We start from the raw sequence: 19,879 nt of genomic DNA, 5'->3' as shown, positions 1-19,879 counted from the left end.
AAATGTAAAAATAGGATCATGGTGCCTACATTGTTTCTAATTTGTATTTTTTTAACCTAGCTATGTCTGGATATATATCAGGACCTCATTATTTTTAATATTGTAACATTATATAATATGCATATGTAGCATAAATTACCCCATTCAAATACGTTTTTTATTGTTATAAATGATTATGTAACAGATACTCCTTGTGCATATTCCTCTAGGATAAAATCCTCAAATTGTTGGACTTAAGGATACATAACTATTTAAAAAGTTTGGTTGCTACTGCTAAGTGGCTTTTCAAAAAAAGACTACACTTCATTAGTGATGAATGAAAGTGCCTGTTTCCCTGTAACTTTACTTAGTTGAATATTATCAGTATTTTCATCTTGCTAATCTGATGAGGGGGACTATTTTATTACGAATTGTTTCAGTGTTAGATGAAAGTCGAGTATCTTCTCATGGTTTCTCTTTCTTATTTCTTTTCTTTATTATTTCTTTATATATTTTTGCTATTTTTATCTCATTTGTCATTTTATTACAAGTCATTTTGGATATTGCAGAGACAAAGTTTCTGATATATAGTGCAAATATTTTCTCTTAACTTTTAAGATTTGTTTGTATTATGTTTTTAAGCCTATATATTTTAAAGTTTTGTCCCCAGTTAAATCTGTCATTATTTTACTTTATTGCCCTAGGTTTTATTTGTTGATTTTTCTAATATAGGAAGGGCTCGTCTAGGCCAAGTTTATAAAATACAAATGTTTATTCTAATACTTTTAGAATTTAATTTTTTATGTTCATGTTTGTGTTCACAATTATGTTTATGTTTTTTTCCCCTGTTGGAATTTATAAACATGGTAGATTTTAGATATTTACCTTTAATCTTTTCAAATCCATTTTTATTTCCCAACAACTTTTATGAAATAGTCTACCTTTTCAGGCCAAATAGCAGTGTCATCTTTATTACTTAATCCTACTGTCTTAAATTTATTAATATAATTGCTCTTATATGACCATGTCATGCCTTAAGTCCACTAGTAGGAAATTGATTTCAATTTTAATCTAATTTACCAAATTGATTTCTTTTAGAAGATCATTATTTTCACTGCTTTTTGTAAGGGCTTAGAATTAGTCAGCAGAAGTAATCAAACAAAATACTCTTATGGAGACTTTTAAAAGTCTCTTGCTATTTATCGCTCATTACATCAGTCTGCCCAGTATCTCTTCGCACCAGTGGAGAAAAATTGTTTCATTTAATCACAACTGTCATACAACTCTATTTTAAGCATGAGGTGGGGTGTGGGAAGAATAATGGTTTGGGGTGTTAGAGCTGAATATTCATCATCCTTAGCAAGAAGTTAGAAGATTGTTTCTGGAAGTGAAATATCAAGAAATAGAAGAATAAATATTATACTCTTTTGTACCAAGCAACTAAAAAGATTTGAGTGTTTTTGACTTTAGGAACCAGAAATTGAGGATGGTGAAGTGGGTTGCTGTAATCTTTTTAGAACTGTTTAATGTCATAAATCTTTTTTTTTTTAAGTTAATGTCATAAATCTTGTGTGACTTCTTTTGATAAAAAAATTTTTAATGTTTGATATCCAGTTTCATTTCTAGCCAGTGTAAGACAAGAAATATGCTTATTAGCCTACCTTAAAGCAGAATTTTATTGGGATAGAGAAGTCAAACTAGGAAAATTTGCATGATCCTTTGGCAGAACCAGGCATACCCAGGATTAACCTAGCTTTACTTTACTAACCTTTTAACTTTCCAATAGCCTTTTTTTTTTTTTCTCTTCCCTTGTCTCTGGGGATTTAGAGATTTGTGGTATTGAAGTAACAAGTCTTTAACTCTGCTTTGTACATTTCTGTGAAGTAATCTATGAATTACATGTGTTAAAACTTTGGATGTATTTTTATAATTAAGATAAAAAGAAAATGATGAAGATAAATAGAACCAAAATGCTTTTTATTTGTAGTATATTTTGGTTGACCACTGGGTCCCCTCAAGTTTTCATCTACTGCTATTGAAGAACTTTGAACATTTTGTTACTTATATTGTGAAATATAAGTTCATGAAATAAATTTAAACATCATTTTTTAACCATAATTTCTTTCTTGTTTTTCACAGACTTTGTCCATTGGTGTTCTTGATATTTTTGGGTTTGAAGATTATGAAAATAATAGCTTTGAACAGTTCTGTATTAATTTTGCTAATGAACGTTTACAACACTACTTTAATCAGCATATCTTTAAATTGGAGCAAGTGAGTACCTGAATGGGCTTCCCGGGTGGCTTGGTGGTAAAGAATCCACCTGCCAATGCAGGAGATGCAGGAGACATGGGTTCAATACCTGGGTTGGGAAGATCCCCTGGAGGAGGAAATGGCAACCCACTCTAATATTCCTGCCTTGAAAATCCCAAGGACAGAGGAGCCTGGCGGATTACAGACCATGGGTTCACAAAGAGTCGGACACAGCTGAGCAACTGAGCACACAAGTGTGTGAGGATGTGAATGTGTGTTCACTTGTTCCTTTCCCACTCCCTGAACCCCCACCTGTACCTTCGTATACACCACATAAATTTTTTGAGTCATAGTCATGATAAGTATTTTAAGTGTTGATTTCGATAAAGATATTATTGTCTTCGTATTAGTGTAAGCAAATGACAGATGAGAGCATAGTTTTTTGGGCCTTATCACACAGGGTTTTCTGTTTTAATTAAAAGGCCTTAAGTAAAATCAGTAATATGTGCTTATTTGATGGAACCTTTGAATGAAAAGATCTATGGATTTGTTTTGATTTTTGTTGATGTTTTTGATTTTTAATTGCTTTTGTGGCTTTGGTCACAGTGTATCATATTAAGTATGCTTGTTTGATTCCTTTGATCTCTTAGTTCAAGGATGGGATAGAGGAGCTTATTAATAGAATCTTAAATCAGCTTAGAATGTGGATACAAAGAAATAGGACAGTATAGAGAGGCCAAATTGAGTAACTACATATTTTTTATGAGATGGTCAAATTGATTGAATTAGGATAGAAAGAGTAAGCCATCAGTTTACATGAGAATTCTTAGGGTAGCTGCAGGGTCAAAAGAAATGTGGATTCTTTTTCTAAGCCAGATTTGAATTCAGTAACAAGTTGAGTTTATGGAAGTTAAGTTTGTGTATGAAGACAGAAATAGAAGCTGGGTTCACATTCAACTGAAAGGAAATAATGAAGAAAAGAAACGAACAGAAAATCACAACAGTTTCCTGTCATTGGGTCTTGCTCTGTCTTGGCTTGAAGCACAACTGTTTAAGCACCACTGTTAAAAGATAGTATTATTTTTTATAATATCACCTAACATGTAGTGCTTACCATTAAGTGATAGAAATAAAAATATACCAAAGATGCTTTGGGAGGAAACATTTTGAGAATTTTAATTACTGAAGTTCACTTCTAAATCTTGCCCAAAATTAATACATGTGCACTTAAGATGGGAGAGATATGTAATAATTGCCATGCAGGATGATAGGTACTAAAATCAAATACAAGGTAAAGTAATGATAGAAAGGATGAAATTTATTAGAATTTGTTGAAAGTCTGCAGAGATTTCCTGCAGAGTGATTCTGAAATAGAGTTTTGAATAGAAAGTTGAGCTCACCAGACTGTCAATGGGGGAAAGATATTTTAAACAAAGATAACAATATCTTTAAAACTGTGAGGCATAAAATAGCACAGCACTTTTGATGAACTGGAAATGATTCAGTGTAGCAAAAATACAGGATATAAGGATGCGGGCAGGAAAGGAGATAAGTTTGATGAAATAGTCTCGATCAGATAGTTGTTCAGAGTATGTTTAGCAAACATTTTAATTGGAACTGTGGAAGATGTATTGAAGAGAGTCAGTTATATTTCAGGCAGTGTTAGGCATTGAAGATAAACAGTTTAGAGTTGAGGAATCTTATTATTGAGTTCATAATCTAGCGAGTGGTTCTTTTGTCTGTTCCTCTCCTGGGGATGTCAGACTAAGAAATTTTGACCAAACTTGCCTTGCAGAACATCTGAAAAATAAAAGAACTGAACAAAACATAATTGAAAGCATTGGAGTACCTTCAAATAAGTGAAGCTTTACAAGGCTCAGATATGCAAGCATGAAGTCTAGGGAGATGAACTCAGTATTCAGGGAATGCTTTGTTGCTAGAGACATTTCTGTTCCGGTAGAAGGCTTCCAAAAAGGATTTTGTCCAGATGAAAGAACAAAAGAGGAGCTCCTTGGCAACTCCCAGAGGCTTCAAGACCTCAAAGGGTTATATCTTATAGTAAAGGTAATGCAGAAATAGAGCTTTTCCAGTGGCTCAGGCAGTAAAGAATCCGCCTGCCATATAGGAGACTGCTGGTAATGCAGGAGACCCAGGCTCAATCCCTGGGTCGGGAAGATCCCCTGGAGAAGGAAATGGCAGCCCACTCCAGTATTCTTGCCTGGGAAATCCCATGGACAGAGGAGCCTGTCAGGCTACAGTCTGTGGGGTCACAAGAGTCAGACATGACTCAGCGACTAAGCCAACCACCAAAGCAGAAATAGAGCAGGCAGGCATCATAGGGGCTAAAGTTCAGTTTAAAATAATTTCAGTTCCTGATTGGGTTAAAACAGTGTAGAATTTCCAGTGTTCTTAGCCACCTGCTAAGAGCAAATTCAGTCTCTGATGGAGAAAGAGATCATCTCATTACTAAAGTTATCTCTGCACTTTTTCACATGCGAGCATTCAGGTTTTTAACTTGAGATGTTTGTTTAAGATACACAAGGAAGGAAACCAACATGAGGAAAAACCATGAGAAGTGAGACAGTAGACTACCATAGGGGATTCAGATAATGATCTTACCAACGTGAACTTAAACAGTGGCTTCAAGAAATTTTTTGAAGTGATAATTTTATTAAAGAACAGCAAACTTTTAAAAAAAAATCCTAAATTTAGGAAACTCTAGGACTAAAAAGTAGGTGAAATTAAGAACATAATATTAATTTTTCACAATTAGATATAACTTAAGAGAAAATTAGTGATTTGGAAGATAGGTCAGAAGAAATACCAGCTTGATGAATAAAGGTGGAAAACACAAATATTGTAAGAGGCATATGGGACATAGTGAAAAGATCTAGCATATGTATAACAGGAATTCTGGAAAACATATGTGAAAGTGAGAGAATAGGAATGAGGCTTTATTTGAAGAAACAATGGCTGATAATTTTCCAAAATTAAAACAAAAAACAAAAAAATCCAACATACACATGTTTGAGAAGCCCTAAGAATGCAAATGCTGGAGGAGTTACAAGCTGGAATCAAAACAGGCAGGAGAAACATCAACAACCTCAGATATGCAGATGATACTACTCTAACGGCAGAAAGTGAAGAGGAGCCAAAGAGCCTCTTGATGAGGGTGAAGGAGGAGAGTGAAAAAGCTAGCTTAAGGCTAAATATTAATAAAAAACTAAAATCATGGCATCTGGCCCCATTACTGTATGACAGATAGAAGGGAAAAGGTGGAAATAGTTACAGATTTCTGAAATCACTGTGGATGGTGACTGCAGCTATGAAATCAGAAGATGATTGCTTCTTGGCAGGAAAGCGATAACAAACCTAAGCAGTGTGTTGAAAAGCAGAGACATTACTCTGCTGACAAAGGTCTGTATAGTCAACACTGTGGTCTTCCCTGTGGTCACGTACGGTTTTGAGAGCTGGACCGTAAAGAAGGCAAAACACCAAAGAATTGATGCTTTTGAACTACGATGATAGAGAAGACTGCTGAAAGTGCCTTGGAAATTTCACAGTATTGAAATCACACAGATCTCAAAAGCATAGTAAAGTTATATCAGAAACCAACAACAAAAAGATAACTAGAAAATACTTTATGATTAAAAGTTAAGAAATGAATTTCTAAATAGCTTAGAAATTGAAAAAATTAGAGAGCATATTGAACCTAATATGTTAAATATTAAAACTTGTATCTAAAGATGTACTTTAGTCTCTGAAGAAATTTGACTAATGATTTAATTAGAGGAAAATTTTATAGCTATCAGAACATTTTAGGATTGAAGAGCAGTGATTTAACACATTTGAAAATGATCAGAAACCTAAACAAAAGGAAATAATAAAAAAAAGAATAAATACAAATGAAAAATGTATTATGGGAAGAGATCAACAAAAATCATTAACTTTGAAATGTAAGTAATTCTTCGAAATGACCAATAACATTTATAAAAGCCTCAAGAAATTAGTGGGAAAGAGACAGACACATAAAGACAGGGATATAAATAGCCAGAATTCCAATGATAAAGACTATATCATTGTATATCCTATACATATTAAAAAGTTACAGAATACACTAAACAACTTTATGTCCATAAGTAGGCTTATCAAATAATATGAGAAAAAACTTCTCAAAACTGTGTTGACACAGATAAAACAAAAGTTCAAATCTTTTAACTATTAGGACTTCCCTTGCCATCCTTTGGTTGAGAAGCCACCTGCCAATGCAGGGGACATAGGTTCCATCCCTGGTCCAGGAAGATCCTACGTGTTGTGGAGCAACTAAGCCCGTGTGCCACAACTAGTGAGCCTGGGCACGTGGAGCCCATGCTCTGCAGTAAGAGAAGCCACCTCAATGAGTAGCCTACACACAGCACATAGAGAGTAGCGCCCGCTTGCTGCAACTAGAGAAAGCCTGTGTGCAGCAATGAAGACCCAGCACAACCAAAAGAAAATGTAACTATTAAAGAAATTGAATATGTAATTAAATTCTTTCCATAAAGGACATTGTAAGCCAAAATGGCACCATTGATGAATTCTGCCAGTGGTGAAAGAAGTATTTTCAGTTTGACATAAATGGTGAAAGTATTTTCAGTTTGACATAAATTTTTATGTGGAATAGATAAAAGGGGACAATTCTCAACATATTATAGGGAGCCAAGATAACCTAAATCTGTGAAGAACATTATTAGAAGTGGAAATTTTCAGTTTGCTAATATTTGTTTAGGAAATTTTCAGTTTGCTAATATTTAAACAAATATTAATAAACTAAGTCCAGCGAGATATACAAAAGGATAATATATCAGAACCAAGTGGAGTTTTTTCTGGTGTGTATTACATTTGACCACCAATTAGTTTAATTCATCCGTTAACAAAACAGAAGAAGAAAAAAATTCATGGTGTTCTCAATAAAAATATAAAATGCATTTGATAAAATTACATACTCAGTCTTGTTCAAAACAAAACCTTTAGCAAACTAGGTATAGAAGGGAACTTCCTGATAAAGGCCATTTACAAAAAAACAACAGTTAATATCATGCTTAATGGAAACAGACTAAATGATTTCCCCCTAAGATTGAGAACAAGGCAAGGATGTTTTCTTAAAATTTTTATTATGAATGTAGGCATGTGAGGACATCCAAATGGAAAGTAAACATAGGAAAAGATATTTCATTTATTAGTTTTTAGGGAAAATAAAATTAAACCCATACTTAAATATTTCTAGGCATTCACCAGAATGACTAAAATGAAAAAAACTGATAATACAGATATTAGAGAAATACTGTGCACTGGGAAGTCTCATACACTGGTGGTGGGTGCATAGATTGGTACAGCCACTTTAGAAAATTGTTTGGCAGTATCTTCTGAGTTTGTATGTTTGTAGTTTATAAGCCGGTGGTTTCACTCTCCAAATCTATATAAATGCTTACAAAAAGTTTTGCACAGACATGTACATAATGCCATTATTTTTAATAGCCAAAATTGGAAATGAGTGTAATGTCCATCAGTAGTCCAGTAGATGAGTGTATTATATATAAGTATATCATTGGTTCTTGAAGAGTTAGTTATTCTTCTCCTATCCCTACTGGTACAATCAGTATCATCTAGGCACTCCTTCCAAGTGCACTACCCCAAACTTTCTTATTCACAAATTCTGAGTTTGTGGTTTCTTTTTTTTAACAAGCTCTTCCTGTGATTCTGTTGTATATTAAAGTTTGAGAGTTAATGCTCCGTAGCAGATTTTGGCATGACTTTTCTATAAAAAAGTATACTTATAAAAAAGTATAAGTAAATCAGTCTTCTGGGTTTTGGAGGTCATGTGGTCCCAGCTCTGCTATTACTTTGAGAAAGCAGCCTAGACAATGCATAAGTGAGTAAAAGTAGTACTTCACAACCCCTGTCTTACAGCACTTAAAATGCATAGATGCATTCGACAACATAGATGTTTCTCTGAAACATAATGTTGAGTAACAGAAGAAAAGCCAGATGAAAAGAATATGTATTGCATGGTTCTATATATATAATTTTTATAAAGAGGTGGGTTTTGTCACTGGTATTAGAAGTTAGGATAATAGTTAACTTTGAGCCGGAGCATTGGAGACGGAAATGGCAACCCACTCCAGTGTTCTTGCCTGGAGAATCCCAGGGACGGTGGGCTGCCGTCTATGGGGTCGCACAGAGTTGGACACGACTGAAGCGACTTAGCAGCAGCAGCAGCAGGAGGATCTGAATCACCATTGGGAAACTGGAATGAGAAGGGATTTTGAAATACTAGTAAAGAATATAAAAATCCATATGCTTACACTATCTAGTATGCTTTTTATCCATGCTGTGAAAAGGAATAGGGAAAAAACTTTACCATTGCTTGGGGGTGACCTTTATATAGCACTACTTGCTTGTGAAACTGTTGAGGGGGAAAAATTAAGTTAGCATTTACTTTTTGCAATTAGAGTAGTTTATACTAGGGTCCACTTTTCCTTACAGGATAATAATACAGAAAGTGATTAAATTATTAAAATCACTGTTTTACAAATCCACTGTATTTGCTGAGAGATAATCAGTGAATACTAAAACCATCAGATGAACAGGATATTAGTTTGGTGCCTAAATATCATTGCAGTGTAGAACCTTCTTTATTTTCAGAATCATCTTTCTGACAGTTTAAAAGTAAAAGCATCACAGAGATGAATAAAAGGATATTTATTTCCCATGTAGAGGTTGAAGAAGGAACAGTAGGGGTTTCATAAGAGAGTTTCGAATGGTTACTCAGTGTGTGAGCTTTGAGTTATTTAGTCTTGGAATTGGGGAAACTACTCTGCCCCTGCCTTTTGAAAGTTATTCTTTTTTTTTTTTTTTTGCCAAAGTTGAGTACGTATGAATTCTATATGAGTTTTATCAGTGATCACTGGAGGTGATAGTTTTCCACTTTTCTCAGACATTGTTTCAGTAAATTCATTGTTGGTTATCCAATAGTTCTTTTTGATGGCTTCAAGTTGTGTGGGAGAAATTAGTCTTTTTCGTTTTATATTTTTCCTTAGTGTAATCATCAGATAGTGTAGCTAAAACAAATCAGACTTAGTTTTCCATCTGAGTGGAATCACAGATAGGATTCTAATCAGAAAATTTGGTTGCATGTACTATTAAAATAGACATATACTATATCACGATTTTATGCAACTAAAATATACATTTCTTTCATTGTGTAGATTAATGATTTTTAAAAGTTTAGTCTGTTCTTTTAATCCTGGTAAAAACTTTTTAGTCCTTATTCTCACATACCTTTTTATTTTCTGCAAGATGAATAAATTGTTAATTTGTTATTTCCTAGGAGGAATATAGAACTGAAGGTATCAGCTGGCACAATATAGACTATATTGATAATACCTGTTGCATAAATCTTATTAGCAAGAAACCAACAGGCCTGCTCCATCTTTTGGATGAAGAAAGCAAGTGAGTATGATTCTTTTTAGTTTTGTTATTGCCCATTTGAGTTTTTCATGTCTTCTTAAGCCCTAAACTTTCTTCTTAATGTTATTAAGAGTGAAAGTTTCCCTGGTATGCATTTTTGTGTGTGTTTATGAGAAAGTTGGATGGACTTCACTACTCAACTCATTTTTTCCTTGACTTTTTCCAAATTTCTTCTGCAGAGTCACTTGGATGTTCAATTGTTGGTATATATTTTTTTGTTTTGTGTTTCTCTCTTATTGAATTAAGTTTTACATATGAGGTGTGTTTGCAGTTTTCTTGTTTAGTGGTTAAGAGTATAATAATAGATTTGTGATATCTGCCGTGGCTGTGCAAATTTTTAGTGACTGCATATGTTAGATATTTGCCATCCCTTGGTAACACTGTTCAGTATAAGTTAGGTAAGCTAAGTGTAGTCACTCAGTCGTGTCCGACTCTTTGTGACCCCATGGACTGTAGCCCACCAGTCTCCTCTGTCCATGGGATTCTCTAGGCAAGAATACTGGAGTGGGTTGCCATTTCCTTCTCCAGGGAATCTTGCTGATCCAGAGATCGAACCTGGGTGTTCTGTATCACAGGCAGATGCTTTACCCTCTGAGCCACAAGGGAAGCCCAACCAAACTTAAATATATATGTGGCAGAAATAAAGCTTCATGGAGCATCCTCTACTGTGTTCTCAGTGCTCTAGGAAGTATTATTATAGTTTAATTATTCTAAGAGATGGCAAATCTAGAATTGGAGAAACCAAAGTGGTGGAGAGTGTGTTGGTTTTCTATGACTCTTTAGTAAAATATTTAGGAATTGAATTAGGTCACTTGATTCCTCATTTAATACTATACCCATTAAACTAAGATATAAAATATTAAGTAGTAACTTTCATAGGTAGGATGACAGTATACCAGATTTGTGTAGGACAATCTAAAGTTTATACTGATTGTTCATTTTAGTTATTAAAGGCACTTACTTTTACTCTAAGAATATCCTGATATGTATGGTAAGTTATTTGTTATTGCCATATTACTATACCATAAACTCACAGAATTGCTGCATAGAATTATCAAGTAATATGGCAGAGCTGCAAAATATATTGGAAAGGAGATTGCCAACAATTATATCTGCCCTTCCATCATTAGTCTATTTCCATTAATCTAAATGAATTAAAATTCAGCAAAAAGCAGTTTAATTTTATGTGCAAAGTTGTAAATGTTTCTTGTATTGCTCTATATTTCCCCAGACATACATTTTCCCTTATAAAATTTTGAAGTTAGTGATTCTTAACTCTGCTTGGATGCCTTACTTCTGATATATTTTATTTTAGAAAGTGTCATAGGTGATTTTGATATTTAGTATGGAGAACCATTGTAAATATTAAAATGATAAACAGTTATTTTGTTTGAGATGTCTTATGAACAAGAAAATTTAAGCAATTTGAGAAAAAGATCATATGTATAGTAAATGATGGACTCGAGATTCAAATCCACCAGGTATTTCAGAATAAGAAGCTTTATTTTTGTCTTTTACTTGAACTTTCATTTTCCTTTTTTATTGTGGTAACATTGGTTTATAACATTATATAAGATTCATATGTACATTATATTTCTACTTCTGTATACCCTACAGTATATGCTCACTACCAAAAGTTTATTTTTTATCTGTCACCATACAGTTGATCCCTTTTACTGATTTCACCTTCCCCCTGCCCCATCTTCTCTGGTATATAAAAAACTAGTATACAAGCAAAATAAAAATACAAGAATAAATCAAACAAAAACAAACATGAGCTATGGAGAACAGAGTAATGAGCTTGTGCTTTGAAGTATTGTCCTTATTTGCTTTACCATAATGCTTAGACTGTGATGTCAGAAGTTCAGGGTTGTATTCCAGCTCTATTAACTACCCTCAGCAAATCTCTTAATATCCTTAGTCCTCAGTTTTCTTGCATGCAAAAAGGAAATAATGATGATAAATTATAAAGCTGTCTACTCTATATCTTACAGTGGTTGTGAGCAGGAAATAAACTATGGATATATAATTAAAACATGAATAGAGCAAAGGGGTCTTGTCTGTTATTCTTTAAGCAAAGTTTCATTGAGTGCACATCTTATTATGTTATACAAAGACCATCTTTACCTGGTCAGTTGCTACCTCACAGAAATGTAAATATTGCCCAATGAAGAGAATGTCACCTTTTTGCTGTTACCCAGAAGCTTGTGGGGTCCAGAAATTATAGGAAGATGGATGTTGGTTCAATATAAGAAAGAGCTTTTTAGTCATTAGAACTGATTAGCAGCTGCTTCATAAAGGAATAGAATTTTCCATTATAGTAATTATTTTGCATCATCTATCAAGGTACTTTTGCAGATAGGAGATTGGACTGAATAGCCTCTTAATTGCCACTTCAGTTGTGCTTCTATATCAACTCCATAAAATTTTTTAATAAACCATAGTATTAATTCCCTTGCTTTAAGTTAATCCTGTTATTTTCCTTATAAATTAGCCAGCTTTGTCTGTCTCTTTTAACTTCCCAGAAGATGCAAAGACATGAAATATTTTCCCTCTTTCATGTACCAATAAAGAGGACTGGACAGTAAATTAGGGTCATTTGGAGAGAGCTGTTTTTGAAATCACTTTGAGTATTTTTCCTCTGAAAATATTTTGTTCTGTAGAGGATCTATTACATGATATATTCTTACTGGTGTTCCTGCTTCAGTCAGCGTGTTTGTAGTGCTTTAGGAGCACATGTCGGAAGTTAGAATTCTTGTTTAATCTTGTCTTTGTTGTCTGCTGGCTGTTCAAATGTTATAAATTAGATCCTAAAGGATGCAGTGTGGAATTTAGAAAGGAGGAATGGTGTAAGCCGGGTTAAGAGTGTCATTAGTCGTTTCCATAGTACTCGACATGGCCTGCTGACAGCAGCAGTGGCAGCATCTTAAAGGTTGTTACAAGTACAGAGTCTCACACTTCCATCCCAGACTTCTTGAATCAGATTCTGCGTTTTATTTAACAAACTGAAGTTAAAATCAGAGCGTTCATTTCGGCCAACATTTTATCAGTCTTGCTTGTTTGTAAGAATTACCTGGGGAACTTATAAATAGTACTTTGTCACTGGCCTAGCATCAATTCAGTAGAATTACAGGAGATGGGGTCCAGGCATTGGTATTTTTTAAAACTCCTTAGTTAGGGTAGCCTTAGATTAGTGCAAAGAAACACTAATCTAAGGCTACCCTTGCAGGTAGTCTTTGGGGAACACTAGATGAAGAGTTCTGAAATTCACAATAATGTCTACTTGGCCTCTGTTTTTGCTTGATTATGTAGTATGTATCCACAATTGTTTATTGACTGCAGGACTGGTGGAAAGCTTTTTTTCTCATCTTTCCTTATTTGGAATAGAAACTGCCCTCATATTTGTTCTCATTAATTACCTTCCAATCAAAAAAAAATAATGTATCAATAAAAATGGGCAAAAGATGTAAATAAACAATATAAATGTCCCATAAACATGAAAATTAGCATTGGTTTTAATAAAGGAAGTTTAAATGGAAACATTTAATTTTTTCCATTGTTTATCCAAGAAAAAAGAAACAAATCACAAGCTTTTTAATGACTCAAAGGATTAGAAGGCAAATAGACCTTTAGGTAGAAACAATGAGATGAACATCCTTCCTGAAAAGAAGCATGCTGCTGTGGAGTAGTGAGAGATGTATTTGCCGAAGTTGGGTTGGTCTGGGCTTAGGAGCTTGGATTTCAATTTTCTAAAGTAGGGGAGGCACACCATTAAAAGCACATTGTAGGAAAATTTATTTTGATAGTTCTGTTTGGTGACATGAAACCTGGTAAAATTAGAATCACTAAGGCTACTATAAAGGCTGTTGCTGTATTCTCTGAAATTGTTCAAGAGTTGTAACCTGTTCTGGAATGGCTTTAGAGTTCTGGGAAGGAGAGAAAAGCCTAGAGGAAGGGATAGTGTTTGATGCAAAAGCAGGCCTCAGTTGACTAGGAAAATGGCAGTGTTGCTAACATGAAAAAGTAGATTAATTTATATCATCCCTATAGGATGCCAACTAATGTTAGGTATTTTTGATAGTGTTATTAATTCTTCTAGCACTATCATTCATTGTACTCATTTATGGATTAACAAGCCAGTTCCTAAAGAAGGTTGTACCTAGCTTGCCCAAGGTCACAGACAGAATTCATAATGTAGGCAATGACTATCTGACATCAAAGACCTTTCTCCTTCCTGGTTCTAATATGTACTATGTAATTAACCATTTTTCTTGTAGTTTTGGAATCATTTTAATACATTAGATATTGTATTCAATATCTTTATATCTCACATCACATTATTTTTCATTATTTCAAGTACTATTAAATGAAACTATTCTCTGAAATATACTTGCCCTCTCTTTTTCTTTTTTGGTCAGTGATTATTTTCTCTGTTTGAAACTCCTACCAAACTTTAAAAATATAGCTTGTAATTGCCTCTTGTATCCTCTGAATCTTTCCATTATTCCCAACCACTAGTGATTTCTTTTTTCTGTTCTAAAGTTTTATATGTCTGTACTACTATTATTGCTAGTATTATACTGTATTCTCTGGTGGCACAGTGGTAAAGAATCTGCCTGACAATGCAGGATCGCTGGTTTGATCCCTGGGTCGGAAAGATCCTCTGGAGAAGGAAATTGCAACCCACTCCAGTATTCTTGTCTGGGAAATCCTATGGACAGAGGAACCTGGTGGGCTCTAGTCCATGGGGGTTGCAAAGAGTTGGATACAACTTATCCACTAAATAGCTACTATTATTATGTAGTTACTTCTTAATAAATATTATTTGAATGATTCCCAGATATGAAATGTTCATCAGTGAGTACAAGTCTATTGATGTGTATTTGAAAGAATAATAGATATAATATAAAAACATTCAGTAACTGATGTAGGTAAGAAAATTGCTACTTAATTTGTAATAAAAAAAATTACTCTGGATTTAAAGGACCTGTCCAACCTGAGAGATCATTCCCTTTTTGCAAGTTCTTGAACCCAAGCAACATGTGATTTGGTTTTTATTATCCTTTGAGTCTTATGGTGCAGCACACTGTGACCCGAGATAAACATATAAAAACCTGAGTTAATTTTCTTACTTCTGATATTTGCATAGTATGTGTTAGGCAGATCGCAACTTTTGAGCTCTCATATACAAAATAGGAATACTTAATCTTTTTTCACTCATCTTTCAGATTGTTTTGTTGTTGTTCAATCACTAAGTCATGTCTGACTCTTTGCAACCCCATAGAATGTAGCACACCAGGCCTCCCTGTCCCTCACTATCTCCTGGAGTTTGCCCAAGTTCATGTTCATTGAATCAGTGACGCCATCCAGTCATCTCATCCTCTTCACCCTCTTCTCCTCCTGCCCTCAGTCTTTCCCAGTGTCAGGGTCTTTTCCAGTGAGTTAGCTCTTCGCATCAGGTGGCCATAGCATGGGAGCTTCAGCTTCAGCATCAGTCCTTCCAATGAGTATTCAGGGTTGATTTCCTTAGGACTGATTGGTTTGATCTTGTTGCTGTCCAAAGGACACAGCACCACAGTTCAAAAGCATCAGTTCTTCGGTGCTCAGCCTTTATGTCCAACTCTCACATCCATGCATACTACTGGAAAAATGATATCTTTGACTAGATGAACCTTTGTCAGCAAAGTATCTCTGCTTTTTAATACACTGTCTAGGCTTGTCATAGCTTTTCTTCCAAGAAGCAAGCATCTTCTAATTTCATGGCTACAGTCACCATCTGCAGTGATTTTTGAGCTCAAGAAGAGAAAATCTGACACTATTTCCGCTTTTTTGCCTTCTATTTGCCATAAAGCGATGGGACTGGATGCCCTGATCTTAGTTTTTTCAATATTGAGTTTCAAGAGGGGCTTTTTCACTCTCCTCTTTCACGTTCATCAAGAGGCTCTTTAGTTCTTCTTCGCTTTCTGCCACTAGGATGGTGTCATCTGCATATTTGAGGTTTTTCCCGGCAGTCTTGATTCCACCTTGTGATTCATCTAACCTGGCATTCCCCATGATGTACCGTGCATAGAAGTTAAATAAGCAGACTGACAATATACAGCCTTCTTGTACTCCTTTCCCAATTTTGAACCAGTCCTTTGTTCCGTGTCTGGTTCTAAGTATTGCTTCTTGCCTCACAAACAAGAAACTCTCTTGTTTCTCTCAAGAGACAGGTAAGATGGTCTTATATTCCCATATCTTTAAGAGTTTTCCACAGTTTGTTGTGATCCACACAGTCAAAGGCTTTAGTGTAGTCAATGAAGCATAAGTTGATATTTTTCTGGAATTCCCTTGCTCTTCCTATGATCCAGCAAATGTTGGCAACTTGATGTCCATTTCCTCTCAGCTCGTTATGAGAATTTACTTAAGTGAAAGCTCTCTGTAATTTGCTATATTTGTTAGATGAAATTGTAATTATTAAAAAAATACTTTATTAACTGCTGCATCTTTCTTTAGTGTTTTTGTTTTTATTTTTAATTTAGTTTTCCACAGGCTACAAATCAAACCCTGCTGGACAAGTTTAAGCACCAACATGAAGAGAATTCTTACATTGAATTTCCAGCTGTGATGGAGCCTGCTTTCATCATAAAGCATTATGCCGGGAAAGTAAAATATGGGGTAAAGGTCAGTAAATTTCTCATTGAATAAGCCTTTAGGACAGAGGAGTGTTCTTAACTGTTATCACCATCCCTGTTATACTGTTTTCTTTGTAGTTGGTCAATAACAGTGGGAGAAATTTTATAAGGATGGTACCAAAATTCATACTGTTCTCTGCAGTATTCTGCTGTCATTAGCTGATGGTTTTATTGGTTTTTTCCTGCAGCTAAAATTGATGTCGATCCGTTCTAAATGTAATAGCCTTTTTATCTTGTTTATTTTTAATTCTTTAAATTTGACTTTTATTTTATGTTGGGGTTTAGTTGATTTATAATGTTGTGTTAGTTTCAGGTGTACAGCAGGTGTGCAGGTGTACAACAAAGCAGTTCAGCTATACGTATACATGTATCCATTCTTTCTCAGATTCCTTCCTCATACAGGTTATTACAGACGTGTAATGGCCTTTTTAGATCTGCAAGAATAGATACCGTTGGTATGTCTGAAACCCACTAGTTCATCTATGTATGGTTGATGGAATTTTTCTCTTCTCTACATCCATGAGGCCTCATGTCCTCATGTACCTTTGGATATTTGTGAGCCTGAGCTCCTAATGAATATGCTGAGACTTAACTCCTGCAGAAAGGAATCTTCATAATTTTGCCCATCCATTGTTTGTAATTGAGGAACCCATTACCCTTCAACCATTTGATATGTAAGCCTGATATTGAAGGCAATTTCTAGGCGAGGTAGTGATGCTGTGGAATATTGTGGAGCAATATGTTTTTTCTGGATCTTGAGGTGAGAGTCAGAATTAAGACCACTCATTCACTCATCACTGATTCATTTATTCAAGAAATATTTATTCAAACATGAAGCACATGTCAAACTCTGTGCTGCTAATTTATCACTAGATCATTCTAAACACAATGCACAGAGTCTGACATTTGTGTTTAGAATGATCTAGTGATTAATTAGCTGACATGATCTTGGTGTATAAATTAATGAACAGCTTCTATGAGAGACAATAGTGAATTAGTCGATTTTTAATTTGTAGGTAATGAACACTCCCTTCAAAACTCAAATTTTGAGAGATGATCTGAAGTAAATGTGACCTTGGTGAGGGGTTGGGATGATGAATCTTATAGGCCATGAGATAGGACAGAATTTAATATGTTAAAATAATTGAAAATAGGTCAGCATTACTAGATTATAGTGATCAAGGAAGATAGTGGAATGAAATCAATGTAGAGAATGGACGGTAACTTAGTTCTTTGGGGCTTCTTGATCAAGTTAAAGGAGTTTGGTTTTTGTTGAAATTCTGATGAGGAGCCATGAAAAAATTTTAAGCAGAGGATATGTTATGTATTTTTAAAAATCGGTTTCTCAGAGGAGAAAGAATAGCAGAGAGAGAGATTGGGAGCTGGGAGATCAATGAAACATTAAGGTAAACTGGACCCCTGAGGTGGCAGTAGAGATGGAGGAGATCTAGATGATTATGAGATATTTTTGGAGAAGCAATGACTAAATCTTGTTGATAGATTATAGTTAACTGACTTCTGGCTATAGGTGATGGGTGAATTTGAGGTGCTATTTTCTGAGATGGAAAAGACAAGAAGGAACAGATTTTTAGATACACATTTAGAATAACAGAGTAGAATGGTGGTTATTAGTGGGTGGGGGAGTTGAGGAGAGGCTGGCTAAGGATAAAAACCTGCAGTTAATTTCTGGAGTTCTGATGTACAGCATTATAATTATAGTAAACACTGTGTTTATAGTTAGCATTGTGATTATACCACTGTCTTCAAAGTTTCTAAGATAGACCAGATCTTAAATGTTCTTACCACAAAAAAATGATGATTGTATGACAGAATGGAGGTGTTTGTTAACTTTAAAATGGTAATCATATTACAGTTTACAAATGTATCAAATCAGTATTAATATTTTATATACTTTAATGTTGTGTGTTAGTTACATCTCAATATATAAAAATAAAGTCTAAAACAAAAAAATCTTGACCTATAAAATCATATAGCAAGGTACATAAAATGCAGAAATCTCAAGTGTCCAGATTTCTCTCATGCCCCTTCCAGGCTCATTCTCCCCAACCCAGAGGTAAACATGACTGTAGTTTTTTATCCTTAGTTGTTTTTTTTTTTTTTTTTACTTATTAAATTTCAGATAAATAGAATCATACAATATATGCATTTATGTCTGTGATTCATTCATTCTTATTATCAGATAGGTTGAAAGTAAAAGGATGGGAAAAAGACACACTAGGCAGACCCTAACAAAAACAAAGTTCCTGTAATTACATTATTATTGGACAAAGTAGGCTTTAAGACAAGAATCATTATTAGAGACAAAGAAGCACACTTCATAACAATAAAAGGGGCTTGTTTCAATGAAGATATAATCAAAAGTTATATGTACCTGATGACTTCACTTCAGGCTAAAAGGGGAGCTAGACAAGTTTATCCTTAAAGTTGTAGATTTTCATACATATCTTTCAGTAACAACAAAATATGCAGACATGAAATCAATAAAAACAGAAAAATTGAACAGCACTGCTAAATAACTGACCTAACTGGCACATCGTAAAGATAACTAGATACTCTTTGGTGTTTATAAATTAAGTGAACTTCTTTTATGTAATCCCTGAATTAAAAAAGAAATCACAAGTGATAATATTTCAAACTGAACATTAATGAAGATATAATGTATCAAAATTTGTAAGATGCATTTAAAGCAGTGATTTATAACTTTAAAAGTATATGTTAGAAAGGAAGACTGGTTGGCAAAACAGTAGAGAAAATCAGCAAATTAAACTAGAAGAAGGAAATAATAAAGCAAAGACTAGAAATCAATGCAATAAAAAGCAGACATATAGTAAAAAAAAATGAGCAAAGCTAAAAGTTAGTTCCTTTAAAAAATAACTGAAAATAATACAGATGATCCTTGAACAGCATAGTGTTCAGTTGCAGGGGTCCACTTGTACACAGTTGGAGATGTGTCCAGTGGTGAAAGTAAAGTCTGATGCTATAAAGAACAATACTGCATATATTACTGGAATGTTAGGTCCATGAATCAAGGTAAATTGGATGTGGTCAAGCAGGAGATGGCAAGAGTGAACATCCATGTTTTAGGAATCAGTGAACTGAAATGGACTTGAATGGGTGAATTTAATTCAGATCACCATTATATCTACTCAGATGGGCAAGAAACCGTACAAGAAATGGAGTAACCCTCATAGTCAACAGAAGAGTCCAAAATGCAGTACTTGGATGCAGTCTTGAAAATGACAGAATGATCTCTGTTCGTTTCTAAGGCAAACCATTCAGCATCACAGTAATACAAGTCTGTATCTCAACCACTAATGCCAAAAAGTTGAAGTTGAATGGTTCGATGAAGACCTAAAAGACATGATAAAATGAACACACACACACACACACACAAAAGATGTTCTTTTCATCATAGGGGACTGGAATGCAAAAATAGGAAGTCA

At 34.5% G+C, this 19,879-nt stretch overlaps 1 protein-coding gene across 1 annotated transcript in view; it reads left to right on the top strand.

The window, feature by feature from the left end:
• Positions 1-19,879, top strand: part of MYO9A (myosin IXA) — a 181,041-nt gene that overhangs the window by 38,707 nt on the left and 122,455 nt on the right. Inside the window, exons 10-12 of the mRNA XM_052646755.1 lie at positions 2,119-2,253; positions 9,602-9,723; positions 16,263-16,404. Of these exons, the coding sequence (XP_052502715.1) occupies positions 2,119-2,253; positions 9,602-9,723; positions 16,263-16,404 (399 nt within the window). The remainder of the gene's footprint in view (positions 1-2,118; positions 2,254-9,601; positions 9,724-16,262; positions 16,405-19,879) is intronic.

This window comes from Budorcas taxicolor, chromosome 10, assembly GCF_023091745.1.
Source record: "Budorcas taxicolor isolate Tak-1 chromosome 10, Takin1.1, whole genome shotgun sequence".
NCBI lineage: Eukaryota > Metazoa > Chordata > Mammalia > Artiodactyla > Bovidae > Budorcas > Budorcas taxicolor.
Note: the sequence above shows the minus strand (reverse complement) of the source record. Positions and strands in the feature narration are given on the sequence as shown.